This window comes from Schistocerca piceifrons, chromosome 4 (assembly GCF_021461385.2).
Source record: "Schistocerca piceifrons isolate TAMUIC-IGC-003096 chromosome 4, iqSchPice1.1, whole genome shotgun sequence".
Taxonomy (NCBI): Eukaryota; Metazoa; Arthropoda; class Insecta; order Orthoptera; family Acrididae; genus Schistocerca; species Schistocerca piceifrons.
In genome coordinates, this window is record NC_060141.1 from 407,949,505 (window position 1) to 407,965,065 (window position 15,561).

The 15,561-nt window shown below is 40.5% G+C and overlaps 1 protein-coding gene across 3 annotated transcripts in view; it reads left to right on the forward strand.

The window, feature by feature from the left end:
- LOC124796436 (ubiquitin carboxyl-terminal hydrolase 47) overlaps window positions 1–15,561 on the forward strand; it is a 145,353-nt gene that overhangs the window by 29,434 nt on the left and 100,358 nt on the right. For all 3 annotated transcript variants that reach the window (XM_047260628.1, XM_047260630.1, XM_047260629.1), the window contains one exon: window positions 12,884–13,077. In XM_047260628.1, coding sequence (XP_047116584.1) covers window positions 12,884–13,077 — 194 coding nt within the window. The remainder of the gene's footprint in view (window positions 1–12,883; window positions 13,078–15,561) is intronic.

Genomic DNA, 15,561 nt, shown 5'->3' on the forward strand with positions numbered 1-15,561 from the left:
TTGTGACCCGGAACTTTACTTGGGTACCCAGGACCCCATTTCTTAGGCCTCCTTTTGGATAAAAATCTGACTTGACAGCCCACACATCTTGGGGTGCACATCGTGTTACTCTTGTCCATGTGTACCAGGTATTAGGTTCGACTTGACTGGACTATGGTTGCTGAGTTTATGGCTCAGTGGCTCCTTCAGCTTTGAAACTGTTAGACCCAGTCGACCATTGTGGTACACGTCTAGCCTGCTTTTTGGAGTAATCCTGTAGACAGCCTACTTGCCGAAATGGGAAGATTCCCTCTTCCGATTCAACATTATCAACTCGTGGTCTCCTAGGCAATCGCCATTCGACACTATCTGATCATCCCATGTATCCCATTCTCTTTACATATGAGGGGTGTCATTGTCCTGATAGCTGCTAGTGAGTGGGATTACCAGTTGAAATGTACCTCGCTCCCTTTGCCAATGTTTCCATCTCTCCTCCCTAGACTGTGTTCCTTGCGTTTTTCGTGCACTCCCCATTAAACGGTGCCCAGGCCACAGATTAGGACCTCTTTCTTCCAAGGTCATAAAGTCTGTCGCCCCCATGAATTTTTGGCATCTGTTATGTCCACTCTTAAAGACTTCCAGAGTGCTGCCATCCTTTACGTCGACAGCTGTAAAACTGTGGCTCAGACATGATATGCTTTTACACCTCCTGCCAGTATGGAATGCTGTTTGCTGCTCGGAACATGTAATGTGTTTACTTCAGAGGCCATAGCCGTTAGCAGCGTTCTCCATTTTTTTAAACAGGCCTCCCTTAACTACAGTTCAAGATATAGTGACTTAACGAGCAGTATCCAGCCTATTGACTGATGCTGTTCTTGCCACCCTTTGGTCTCCGCTATTCTGGTTGTGGGACCTTACAGACAGTAGTTCGTATCTTGGTGGAATGCACCCTCCTTTTGGCACTCCAAGCTGAGTATGGACTTATTGCCTCTAATATTTGTGGACAATTCACAAATGATTGACCTGGTTCTCAGTTTTCTCTGTGGAAGTAGTTTTTATTCTCAGTTATAAGGTTTTAATCTACCTATGGATAAAGGGCAAGGTGGTTGGGGGTTGGAAGTCTCTGCTGTAAGCTACATCTGGGTCTTCCCTCATCCAACTTCCTTGAACAGATTGGTGTTTTATCCCTCTGTTACTGTTTTAATCACTTTTTGATTCAGTTTTCCCTCTTTCTGCTGCACCCAATTTTTGTTCTAGGTGTCGCACTCTGTTGAACAGTAGGTGTTCTTGACTTCCATGGATCAGGGGTGGTAACTAAGAACTACTAATTAAGGAGATTACTTCAATGCTCATTGTAGTACTTTAGTTAATTCAATAAACCTGTTGTTTGTCTTAAACCTCATGTGAACGTTATTCATTGTGCCAATGCCCAAGATACCTGTTTCCTCATGCTCAGCTTCAGCTAATTTTGTATGATTATTTGAGTTAGGCAGGGGCATTTTTCCACTCCAGGAGTAGACTGTGTTGCTAATTTAGCCAACAGCAAATGCAACTTTATGGACACATCCCCTCCTCTCTCTTTCCTTCCTCAAAATAGGAAGCTATAAGAAGCATCTTCTCCACCAAAGAAGAAAACAAGAAGCTATTCATCTACCATCAAAATTTTCTGTAGAATACGAAGGGATCAATGTATCTGTAATTGGTCAAAACTTACAACTTTATGCGTGCCATGTGCGCTCTGTGAAGACTTTTGCAGGGCAGTCCACATTATTAGGAAGCAAAAGAAGCATCAAATTTGTAATGTCATCAGGCCAACAATAATGAGGATATGCTGTTGATGCAAGATACTTGAAGACCTTAAGTAAAGTTGTCAAGTTGTTGATACAGCAAATATGATTCTTCTTTCTGTGGCTTTGGTAATGCTTTTCCTTTCAATTCCAAGTCTTTATAAAAGTGGAAGAATGCCTTTTTTTCATCCAACAGGTGGCACAGCTAATTTCTCAGTTGGCTCTATGACCTCAGTCATGGTTAAAAAGAATGGGGAAAAAGTGAGTTTAAAATGTCTGGATTGATTCCAAAATCTAGCGAGTGCAGCCTTATGATAGGGAAAGGAGCTCTTTTCTTGGATTTTGTAGTGGTGGACAATAAAAATTGGCATTTCACCACATACAGTGGAATAAGTGTCAAGCAGTGAATGGCATCAGATACACTCGACATAAAAGAAAATAAATATTAATATCTCTAGTTCATGCTAAAGCTGTCCTCACACAGGACGAGGCAGCTTATGTCTACACATACACTAAAACTAACCACTTAAGACACTGCACTTATGTCACGTGGGACCTGTTCCTTAATGTGATTTGTGACTGCTGTGCTCTCCAGTAGCAATTCTTGTCTGTATCACCTCACAAATCACACAGTTTGCTTACGTAAATGGAAGTTCCTACATTAACTCCATTACAGTGCACACTTCCCCTCTTGTCTGTGTGCTAGTCATGTGTCTGTAGTATAATAGATAGAAACTCCAGTATCCAAGAATGTTTCAAAAGACAAAAAGAAATGTTCCATGTCCAGTCAGTAAAGAGATCAGCTTATAAAAGTTCATTACAGATAATGCAAAACAAATGTACAGTAGCCTCCTTCATACAATAAGGTAGTAAAGAAGTCCCAGAATGTTTAAGAAAATGTGAAGGTGAATAAAAATTCTTTTTGGAAGTAGCGAGACACAAAACCAGCTTCGTAGTTGCTTCATACACCTGCTCCTTTATCCACTGCACTACATTGAACTTGGGTATCAAAGGGCAGTATCTTTCATACTACAATATCCTCAAGGCTTTAACTGCTGATAAGTCATTAATTGATATAGAGTTCAACAAGTAGCTCGAGAATGTCAAGTTATTTTTAAAATAATTTTTTAATATTCTGTTTCCTTGAAATGTACTTTCAAAACCAGAGTTACTATACGAAAACACCCAAGTACGAAAATTATAAGACCACTAGTATGACTTTGCTCATTGTCTTACAACAAATTGACTGGTAACGACACATTTTCAAGAAATTTGCCACATGCTGGTGCTTCGAAAAGGTATATTCATAGATTCAAGTTATAGCCCACCATCTGAAAACGAAATCCAGTTGTGGCCTCTCCCAAATTCTGCTTGTTATGTAGAGAGCATTTGTGCCTCTTCTTTGTTAAATGTCTTGTTATGGGGCAGTGCTTCCTCAGTGTGAAATAAGAAAGCTCCATGTCCACATCAGCTTCTATGGCCTGTGTGAGGATGGCTTGAGGATGTGGCAGCTATTTTTTTTAATGAAAGGATTTTTTTTCTCCTAAAGAGCACAGTGTCAAGACTTTTATTTAGTGTAAGACATTAAAAAAACTGACTGCTGAAAAAGAAGGTGCTGTGGAAAGCTGTTGAGGAATTTCTTTACGGTATTATGATGATCTGCATACAGAATGTCGCACTTACAAACTGTTCCAATCCTTCATGTGTGAACCATTGTTAACTGTGTCGTAAAGTTCAAGTGTAGCTAGAAGCACTTGGAGTTGCTTCCATGATTAAAAAATATTTTGGTGAAAATGCTTTTGTGGAGGTTGTTATTACGGGTAATGAAAACTACACTGATCAGCCAGAACATTATGACTGCCGACCTGTTGGTATAAACCCATCCAGGCAGTAGCAGCATCATCTGGTGAGAAATGACTGCTAGTCGGACACTCGCGTGGTGCGTGTAGTATTAGTTAGCAAGCTGTCCATCTGTAGAATGGTGAAGGCTTGTGATCTATCTGAATCAGACTTGAGGGCAGATTGTGATGGCCCAGAGGCTTGGCACAAGCATTTTGGAAACTACACAACTTGTCGGATGTTTGAGGAGTGCTATCGTGAGTCTTAAATATGTGGCGAAGCCAAAGTGAAACCATATCCAGATGCCAGGGGTTGGATGGCCACCCCTCATGACAGATGTTGGACGACGTAGGCTGGGCATATGGGTAAAACAGGACATGCGGCGAAACTAACATCAGTATTTAATGCTGGGCAGAGAACAACGCTCCTAATGACGGGCCTCCGCAGCTGTCGTCCCATGCATGTGCCATTGTTAACACCACAATGTTGGCAACTATGACTGAAATGGGCATGTGACCATCGGCACTGGACGTTAGCCCAGTGGCGGAGCATTGCATGGTTTGATGAATCCAGATACTTTTTTCATCGTGGCGGTCAGAGGGTGTGAATCCTTAGTCTTCCAGGGGAACAGCTCCTTGACACATGTACTGTGGGCTGGAGACAAGCTGGTGGTAATTCCATTATGCTCTGGGGAACATTCACTTATGTATCAATGGGTCCAGTGGAGCTTGTGCAAGGTACCATGACTGCCAGGACTATCATACACCATTTGCAGACAAATCTGTTTTCCAATGGCAGTGATGTTTTTAAACAATATAATGCGCCATGTCACAAGGCCAGGGGTGTGATGGTGTGATTCTAGGAACACGGTGGCGACTTTAAATTGATGCGCTCCCCCCCCCCCCCCCCTCCCCCCGTCCCCTCCCAGGTCACCATATCTGAACCCAAACACACACATCTGGAATGTGATTGACTGTGGCATCAGAGCTCGTCACCCCCTTCTCAGAATTTATGGGAATTAGGTGACTTGTGTGTGCAGGGATACATACTGACTATTGGGTAGGTGGTCATAATGTTCTGGCTGTTCAGTGTGTTCTGATAACACACAAAGTTGATATAAAGTTACACTGCTTTGGAAGTATTCTGTTTATTTTAATTAAAGTTTTCATTGAGCTCAGACTTAACTTTTCAGATTCTGTATAAATCTTATTGCGGTTCTCAGACCACACACATTTCTTTTTGCCCGTACTCACAGTTATACATCTATTCATTTGCTCCCATTGTATTTTTGAGTGGCATTATATGTCAGATCTATTGAAATTGTGTCAAGTTAATTGTCTTCTGAACAAATTATTATAGTTTGAAATGTTACTTCAACTCTTGACCTAGTCTTCGCAGCCTTATGGATTATTGAAACTGTCCCACTCATGTACAGGAAGCAATGACAGATGCTTAACATTTGTAGGGAGCCAGGAGCAGCAGTTTGAAACATGGCGGCGGGCCGGAGCTGCCATGAGCTGCCAAACTCACCTTCTGCGCATGTCGTTTTGGCTCTTTGATTGGTGCCAGCAGTTGTATTCATGGCTATGTAAGCAGAAAATATTGCCAGCCCTGGCAGTCAGTAGGTTTACTGCTGAAAATGTTGGTGGGGAAGCAATTGGAAACTGGAGAATTTTATTTGAATTGACACGACTTGAAAACAGAGACGTTCACGTCGATGGGATGTTAAAGCAAATCTTCCGTCCTTTTCCATTGTTTTATATTGTATCTTGTCTGATTCCATTATAATGCTGTTGTTGGCCTAGTAATAACACAAGCTTTTGTGGGTAAATGAGTAGATCATGGTGCAGTAAAAGTTCATCATAACATGGGGGCTTGCAGCTCACACCAGGCCTGTAACACTTCATAGCACATTGATTGCTCATTTGCTTTTCTGTATTACTGTGTTCAGTTTCTTTGGTTAGTGCCAAGTTTTTATTACTTTTGTTACAAGGATCTTATTTGGTCCCTTGACATTATTTGATAGGATTCAATGTTGTGAAGATATAGGGTGAATCGCCTAAAACTTGAACCGCAAATATTGTGACAATGGAAAGACTGAAATTAACAAACTAAAAGTACAGTAAATTAGAATGTCAGTGGTGTTTGTTGCAGGAGTCAAGTGAGAGTCATTTACGAGCCATCGTATTTTGAAAAGTTCTCACATCTATACTTGAGCAATACCTGTGGCAGCCCACACTAAAGAACAATAGGAGTGTGTACACTTACATCAGTTTTGACCAGTAAAGATACAACTGACCATCACAGATTGTATTCAAAATGACTGCCAGCAGTGGCAATAGACACTTCCAGTCTGGTATGGGACAACTACTGCATACACGATAACATTTCAGTGGAGATGTCTGAGCAGACTGCAATAATAGTACGTCGTTGCATACCGTCGGCTGTAGTTGGTATGCCCTTGCAGCAGCATCTTTCAGCTTTTCCCTCAGAAAAAGTCAAATTCGGGGAGTGAGCCAGCCAAGGTACAGGTCCTCTGTGCCCAATTCAACAATTCGGAAACAATTCATGAACACACAGTGTAGTACTTTGTGCACTGGGGGCTGGGAAGCCATCACATTGATATCACAGGTTCCTCGTAGTCTGCAGGGGAAGGTATTCTGGTGTCTATTGCAGATGGTTTGTTAGGAGACTGCGATACTTGTGCATGTTCAGTGTTCCGTTAATGAAAATGGTCCTATGGCTGGTTCACTAATCCTACAGCACACGTTTACACTTGATGGACACTGATGTTCCACCTAACGAAACCAATGGGGATTGTCAACAGACCAGTAGTGCATGTTTCGGTGGTTTACTTAGGCATGATTGGTAAATGTGACTTCTTCACTACAAAAGATACTTGATACAGGTGGAGCATCCTGTCTTAATGCCCATGTACAGAAGTTAACATGATTCTCATAGTTGTTTTCATGCAGCACTTGATGGAGAGAGATGTGACATGCACAGAACCTATGTCGATGGAGAACGCGTAGGGCACTTGCCTGACACATTCCCCTTTCTCGTGCAATTGTGTGGGAACTAATGTGCGGATCAACTGCAACAACAGCAAGAACGATAATTTCCTCCTCTTCTGTCATCACTTGTTTCCTTCTGTTAAGTTGTCTAGGTGTTACACTACCACTTTCGCATAACTGGTTGAAGAGGTTGATAAATAACTACTCAGATGGTTGACGTGTATTGATATATCTTGCTGCATACACTGTAAAAGAATGAACTGCATTCTTCCTACACACTCCATACACCACAAGCATGTCAGATTTTCCTGCATTTGTAAATCCCACCACTGTTTGGACTGTCACACACTGACTGACTAGCAAGTTGCAGTGCACTGTAAGCAAACATAACAACACCGTACGTAGCAACTACGCTGATTGAATGGTACAAACAAGTGTCATGGAAACTTTGCACAATACGATATCTCGTAAATGACTCACACTAGACGCTTGCAACCAACGCCACTGACATTCTAATTTACCCTATTTTTAGTTCATTAATGGTTGTAGGCATTGTTCCATTTAAAAAAGTGCATGTGGGCACAAAAAGTACACTTTCTAAGTATTATTACAATCTGTTCATCGGCTAACAGTGTGAGCCCCTATCACTAATCCAGTCTGTGAAAACCGCAATTCACTAGCACTTCCCATTTCCACAACATTTGCAGTGCAAGTTTTGGATGGTTCGCCCTGTATTTGTCATGGGTAGTGAAATTCCTTGGCTGTTTTAGTCCACCCGTGCCTTCACGTTTTTCATGGTCTAACCTAACACTGCTGTGCACAAATTTAAATTGTGTTTCTCACCATATGTACAGAAATCATTTCCAATTTGTTGAAGATAACTGTTATCAGACACTTGTCACCCCTATTGATCAACATGTGTACAATACGGGCTCCTGAGGCAATCCAGTGTTGGAATTCCTGTCTGTAGTTTGTGTATTATTCTTGGATCACTGTCAGTGAGATAGGGTAAGTTGTTTGGGAATTCCTGTGTAATTAATTTAACAATGGTCATAGATAAATTATCACAAGCATCCATGATATCTGTGTATTTTTGCCTTTCATTAGTTATTACTGTGAAAAAGTCATTTGATAGTAGATGTTTGGTGAAGTAAAGTTCCACCTGTGTGCATAACATGCCCAAAACAACTGACTACTCTAGGTTGAGAGGGAAGTTTGACTGATTTAATTTGTTGAGTTTCTTGGATTAACACTGTCCTCATCGCCTTTAGTATTTTTATCCAGTGGCTCCATACTTAAAGAATGTTAAACTGTCTTTTGTTCCCTGATAAAGACAGATATTGTAACATACTGTAATTTATGTTGTCTGAAATCGACACTGTTTCCTTTCAAGAAGGCCTCCTCTACCGATAACAAGCACAGGTTGCATTAACTCGTGAGTCTAATTTTCCTGTAAAGTTATACGGACGCTAATGTGCCACTTCTGACACCAAATGTAGAGTTAGGGGAAGTTTACGAGGGACTTCTGCAACTGATGTTTATGTATAGCTTGGCAGGAAAGGGGGAAGAAGGCTGTTAAATATGCCTTGTGGCGACAGTGTGCAGGAGGTCAAGCGGTCAGGATTTGATAGTGGGCATCCAGTGCTGCCGTTAAATGACAAAACAGGAAATTAAGTACAATGAACAGGATATATTTTAATATACGGAGTACAAAGGGCCCGCCTAGGGTTGGAAGTTAGCAGGTTTAGGCCAGTCTAAGAGGTCGAATAATTAATTAAAATGGGCAAAGGAAGGGGAAGTGGTTCATGTTAACTTACAGTGGTGGCCGGTCGCGAAAGGCAGAGCCTCCAGCTCTGCCTTCCAAAAAGATGTCTGTTCCGTTCGAGGTCTGGATTACAAGAGAGAGAAGCAAGAGCATTCTGTTCCGCAGGACGCTCCGGTGTCCACACACGTGATCAGTATCCCGCGCACGCTATTGGCTAAAATCAATGGCGTGAATTTGCTAGCAGTTTCAGCAGAGGGTTCAGGGCGTCTCCTGTCAGCAGCTTTAACTGGACAGAACCGCCTCGGTTTTGAAAGGCAAGTGACTTGTGTCACGTAGGCACGGTGTGAATTACTCTGGGAGAAAAATTGTAAAGATTCCACTGGGCCTTTGAAATAAATTTCTTAAACCAATTTCCTAAAATATTCCTTGACTGGCTGCCATCCTGTACATTCCTGACTCTGCACTAGCGTCTCTGGTACCAGTTGTGTAATTAGTTTATATAAGTTCGTCAGAGTAGGTTTTTGGAGAACAATTGTTTATTCACTTCTTTATTGTGGAACTCTGATTTTTCACTACATTTCATCACTGCATGCTTTCTTAATTTTGAGCAGAAATTCTCCAAGCTTTTGTTTTCGTTCCTTTCTCAATATTTATTTTGATTTTGTAATCAGATGTTTATAGTGATGATCAATTTTCCATGTAGTGTGTGCATTATAACTCCTGTGGGCTTCTTTTTGCTTTGTAATTTCTTCCTGAGATTTCTTATCCCACCACACACAGGATTGTTGATTTCCTGTGTGTCACTTTCTGTTATGCTGCTGCTTTCTCCATGGCAATTTCGATGATTATGGCAGTCTCATCGAGTGTTGTGGATCATTGTGTGCCAAGATCTATTTTCGGCTACACAACAGCTGGGAAACCTACAATGTACCATTCTTAGAATCAGTTAATATTTAGGATAGGTTGTATGTTATTCTAAGATTTCTGTAGCATAGGCAAATGGTCAGCCCCTATTGAATTGTTTAACACTACCCACAGCAGCTTTTAAGCCAGGCTGATAGCTATGATTATGTTTATTTTTGAATGCAATTGGCTTGATTGACTGATATATGTTCTACAATTCAGTAGCAAAAAGTTCCTTCCTCTATTAATCACATAATTCTATCTCCCAGTTTGTTGGTCTGAGAGGAGCCCCAGGTCATGTGATGGGCATGGAAATTACTTGCAACGAATTTTGATGTTCACACTCTTTGAATTATTTTTCATAGCATTTCTTGGATATCTTGTTCCTATTAGCTCTGTAGATGAATTCAGTAGAGAAGTCAGCATTAGGTCTACATTGCCTGTTTTTGACTGATCCAATTTTACCCTCTAGGTGTTCCAGTTGGTCTCCTCCTTTGCTTTACTGGCTGCTGTGCATTTGCAATGGCTGCAGGGTGCTCAGACAAAAAGTTCTAAACTAGGGTGCTGTGCTCTCTATATTGCTCTGTATAAAAGCCAGAAGCATGCTATAGTGACTTCTTTAGTGGTTTTTCGAGAAAGTCCATTCCTTGGCAACTGTGGATGTGGTGATGTTAATCCAGTTGGACACAAGTTTCTCTGGTTCCGTGAAGTGTTGTTTCAATAGTGCAGTAATTGCACATTTGTGTGCTGTAACTTTGGTGAAGCTTGTGTGTCTCCTGACTGAAATGTAATGACAGCTTCTGAACAAATGCAATGTCCATTAACATTAAATTTTTTATAAACTGTGGCTCTGCAAATATAACATTGTTTGCATTTTGCTGTGTGTACAGTAGCAGCATTAGGTTGAAGGAAAAATATTGATGAACCTGTACTGGCATTTTTTCACCACTTGTTTTAAGGTTAAACTGCCTATTGTGGTTTCTCAGCCATGAAAAACTCAAGCACTATTTAAAGTGTGCTGGTTTGTGTAGCTCAAAGGGAAAATCGCAGAATAAAACTTTTAAGTTGGGTGTCAAATATAGTGAACTACATCCAAAGTCCAGAACATGACGTGCTACAAAGTCAATCCAGAAAGCTCAGTTTTAGATGAAGAATACGTTTTAACTTGGATAAAATAAGAGCCTAAATATAGGGGTTGGACAGAAATATGGGAACACCATGAGAGATTAATTCATGAACATAAGTGTAGATCCTAGCCATTCGTACAGGTTCCGCTGTTGTTTTTGATAATAGAAGGCACCTGTTGAAATGTCTTGAGTATGTTGCAAGTGTCTGCCATGGTCAGAACAGTGTTCAGTGTAGTCATGAGTGCATTGTCGGAACTAAGTAATTTTGAACATGGGCAAATTGTTGGTGCTTGTATGATGAGTGCTTCCATAACCAAGGTAGCTTGAAGTAATGTGTTTCAAGAGGCACAGTATCAAAAATTTATGCCATTTTCAGGGAAAGTGCTTAGTTTCAATGTGGACAAAAGTGTGTGTTGAGTGATAGTGACAGATATAGTCAGTGAAGAGTATTATGATGAAAAATGAGATGATGACAGCTGAAAAGTCATTTGAGAACCAAATGTCACATTCGTGGACTGTGTCAGCACCAGAACAGTGTGAAGGGAGCTCCAGAAGCATGGAATTCTGTGGTAAGCTTGAATTCCAAAACCACTCATCAGTAGTTGCAAATGCCCATAACATGAAAACGTGGTGCCAAAGCCATGAATCCTAGAAAATGAGCAATGTAAGAATGTCATTAGGTTGGATAAGTCTTGGTTCAAACTCTTTCCAATTTCAGGTCTAATTTACATCTCAAGAGCGATACATGGTGGCGTTCAATGATGAGGTGGACAGCCATATGTTGGTATTCCGTAGGCATCATGGCCACTCTGCAAGGTTGCGTTACTGCCAAGGATTGTGATAATTTTGGCTGATTAGGTCCATTCCACAGTAAAATGTTTGTTCCTCAGTGGTGAGATTTGTCAAAGAGCTCCTGTCCACATAGCTGGCGTTGTCAAGGGCTGGTTTTGTGAGCATGAGGACGAATTGCCACATCTCCCCTGCCACCACAGTCACCAGATCTCAGTATTATAGAGCTTTTGTGGTTTACTTTGAAGAGAAGGGTGTGTGATTGCTACCCACCTCCATCATAGTTACCTGAACTTGACACTGTTTCGCAGGAACAAGTGTGTAAGATTCCCTCGAAAACCATACTGTAGCTGCATTTATCCATTTTGAGATGATTGGAAGCTGCTCTGAATCCCAATGGTTTTCCTACACCTTAATGGGCAGGGTAATGTGTTCATGGTGTTTCCATATTTTTGTCCACCTCCTATACCTTGAGAAGTGGGACTGCAATCACAGATGACCCTCACCCTATAACATAAAGTGAAGAAAGTAACATTGAACAATTAGCCAAGTTAATAACAAGAAACTTCAAGTGAACAAAAGTGGGTGGGAGGACACACAGGTGCGCAAGATGTTCAGCAACTTGTTTAAGAACATTTAAGACAATTCCTGTCAACAGATTTGCTCCCACCAATAAAACATGGCTATCACCGTGAGAGTGGAGTGTGAGATCTTTAATTTACAACAGAACAATACTTTAAGATGTAGTAAAAATTAATTTCAGATACTTATTTCATATTTCCAGGCTATCTACTTATTAGAGTGGGTAGAGAAGAACGTGTTGTTAGGAATTTAGGGAGAAAGATTGAACTGGACTCACCAGTTAATGAATTGCTGTTTGCTGTTGAAGGTATTTGCTCACAAGATAAGTACTTTGTGGTAGTGTCCATTTAAACCAGTGTTTTTTTCTCAGAAAATTGTGACTGAGATGTCCTTGTAGCGTACTTTTAAATTTATTGAGCTGGCAGCACTGTGGCAGGTGGCCTAGATATTTTTATTTACAATGAAATTACCACATACTGTACTGGGATGATTGTGTATAAGCATCCATTAGACACAGAGATCAAGTTGCCATCAATGTATAGAGGACACAGGACAATTGCAGTGCCACTTCTTTGCATGTAATAGATTTTGTGCAGCAGTTTAGTGGCACCAACAGTTTGTGTAAATTGTGTTTTTTTTCCCTAGTTGTTGATGTACTGAATGGTGTGTAGGCAATGTAGATTGGAAATGGTGGCAGTACATGGCTGCATTAAGCCTACGTATTGGGCAAAAATGACTTTATTCAAGACAGATCTGAAGGTAATGATTTACTCATGTGATAGGAATTCATGACCTATACTACTTCCTCAACTTGTCAACTTGACCCTAAAATTAAAAGTGCTACCTCTCTCTCTCTCTCTCTCTCTCTCTCTCTCTCTCTTTCCCCCCTCCCCCCCCCCCCTCCCGCCTCGTTTCCCTCCCCTCTCCCCAACCTTTTTTCCACCTCTTGGCCTCTCTCCCTCTCCCTCTTCCTTCCACCTCTTGGTCTTCTCCTTTGTGGGTTTGTAATAGAGTGGGAGGAAATTTTATGTTGTATTTTTTCAATGAATCAATGTTACTTCTTTTAAATTTTACATCTTATAACAACTTTCATTCTAGGAAGAAGCACTGCGAGCTTTTGTCCAACATGAAACCCTGGATGGCAACAACCAGTATTTCTGTGAAAAATGCGATAAAAAATGTGATGCTCATAAAGGATTAAAGTTTTCAAAATTTCCATACTTACTTACACTGCATTTAAAACGCTTTGATTTTGACTACACTACCTTGCACAGAATAAAACTGAATGACAAGTAAGTAAGATGGCATACACAGAACTTTGTAATTGTGTTTTAAAATGTTTGTATCCCCATTCATTCATATCTGTGAATACAAGAATTTTGTATTTTGTTTTTTAATTTGTCTATTTGATCTTTTTTTCTGTGAAGGTGTGATGACATGTTAATGCTGTATGGCTTGTTTATAAATTGTGCAGTCAAAGTGATGTTTTGGGAGACCTAACTTACCCTGTCAAGTTCTATTTGTTATCTACATGCTGGATAAAATCTCAGGTTTACAGTCATATTTGGGAGTGAAACTACTATAAATGGATATATTTGCTTCTGTAATGAATCTTGTGGAGAGCATTGTACATTTGCTGTCCAAATTGCAAGATTGTGAACAGTGGGTGAAGGGCGATGACCACTGTGCCAACCACCCGGGATGTGATTTTTAGGTGATTTCCGAGATCTAACTAGGTGAATTCTGGTCTGCTACCCACCATAGCTCCATGATTTGCAAACACTTCCAAAATGCTCTCGCACTTTCACTTTAGATAATATATTTAGACAATTTGTGTTCACAAATTCTGTCCCAGGAGGGGGAAAGAGCTGATAACAGGAAGGGCATCCGGCCACTCTCTGGCACCAACATTGTGAAATCCAGATCATCATGCAGACCCTGTGTAGATAAGGGATAAGACAGAGAAAAAGAAAAAAGTAGTTGTTCAAGGTCATTACATCATGATATTAAGAAAAGTAGATGAATTTGAGGGACTGCATGGCTCAAAGCCCCAGGACAAGCCTCATCAAACATCAGAGATTAACTTGAGGTATTCCCTGTGCTTCAGGAAGATAGGAATAATTCCCCTTTGAACATATCTAAAGTTTAACTGAAAGTCTTCATTGAAAATTTAGTCCCACAGTAATTGAAAAGGGGCTCCTAATGATATTTGTTATATAGCAGCATGTCTGTAATGAACTACAGTGTATATCTGAGTTTTTGCTGCATGGTCGATTTGCAAGTGAATTGTAACATACTTGTGAAATTGTACTGTTTCTTCAGCTCACTTTACCCTTTCCACTTTATTACATAAATTTAGAATTTTCTTCAAATAAAGCCTATAAAACGTTTTTAACGAATTCTAGCTCATCTCTTCACAGTTTCACTTGTGTGAAACGCAGCTCATCCCTGAACACCTGTATTTGCTTGAAAAATCTTGTTTGAAAGCATTTAGTCTTACACTAAAAATGTAAGATAAATGTGTAGTAAAATACGCATTAGTGGAATTCAGAAATACTTATGTGTTAGAGCAGGTACGATGCCATAAACAAGCAGACGCTTAATGTCTTTGCCCTGACTGTCTCTTCTGTTTTTCTCCTGTGTTCTGGCCCAGTAAGTTATATCAGTTATGCAAAGTAATTCTGTCCTGCTGTTTAAGACTATTTTCTAATATTTATATTTCGCAAATGATGCCAATTATCCAGCATGTACCGAGCGAGGTGGTGCAGTGATTAGCACACTGGACTCGCACTCGGAAGGACGACGGTTCAATCCCGCGTCCGGCCATCCTGATTTAGGTTTTCCGTGATTTCCCTAAATCGCTCCAGGCAAATGCCGGGATGGTTCCTTTGAAAGAGCATGGCAGACTTCCTTCCCCGTCCTTCCCTAATGACCGATGACCTCGCTGTTTGGCCTGTTCCCCCAAACAACCCAACCCTATCCAGTGTGTAATGGTCTCTCTTATGGAGCTGCTAATACCAGAGAAACTCATGTGTGCCACACTGTACCGTATTTTCCACATTTACAATGCTATGTATGATGTTTCACAATGAGGTGTCAGTGTTTATCACATGTAGCATTTCTGTGGCATGATAGTGATTAATATTTAATAAGCCCTTTACCAGTTCCATTACTGTGGACTCATTTTACAGATTTAAGCTCAGAGTCGTAATAAAACAGCATTTTCTCACTCTTTTTTATTAATATTCTGCCACCTGACTTTTTACTACAGGCCAGGCAAAAAAAAACTGGCCTGGAAAGTGTGCCCATCATAGAAAATGCTGGAGCCATTGATTTGAGATATAGTAAATTGCTGTCAAGTATGTGCATGCATATTTCTCATATGCTCTGTCCTGTGCACTTCGTTGTATCATTAAGTTTCAATGGGAGAAGCAGATATATTTAGTGACTAGTTGAATGCAACACAAAAGGGTGCTAAGGGATAAAACAGTGCATGTTCACGAAGCACAATTTGTGGAAAATGTGCAGAACTGATTTTGCAAGAGTTTAGGGATGGAAGTGTTTTGAAAACACCTCCATCAAAGTCTATAATGTAAAACTTAGTGGCAAAATGAAGTGAAATGGGCGCTGTAGTGAATGAAAACTGCGAATATTCGAAAAGAGGTTGAACCCTAGAAAACATTTGCTTGAGTAAAGGAAAGCCTGAAAACCTGGAAAAAAGTCTGATGAAATCTCAATGGCATTTATCTGTGCAAGTGGGCATTAAGACATTGTTG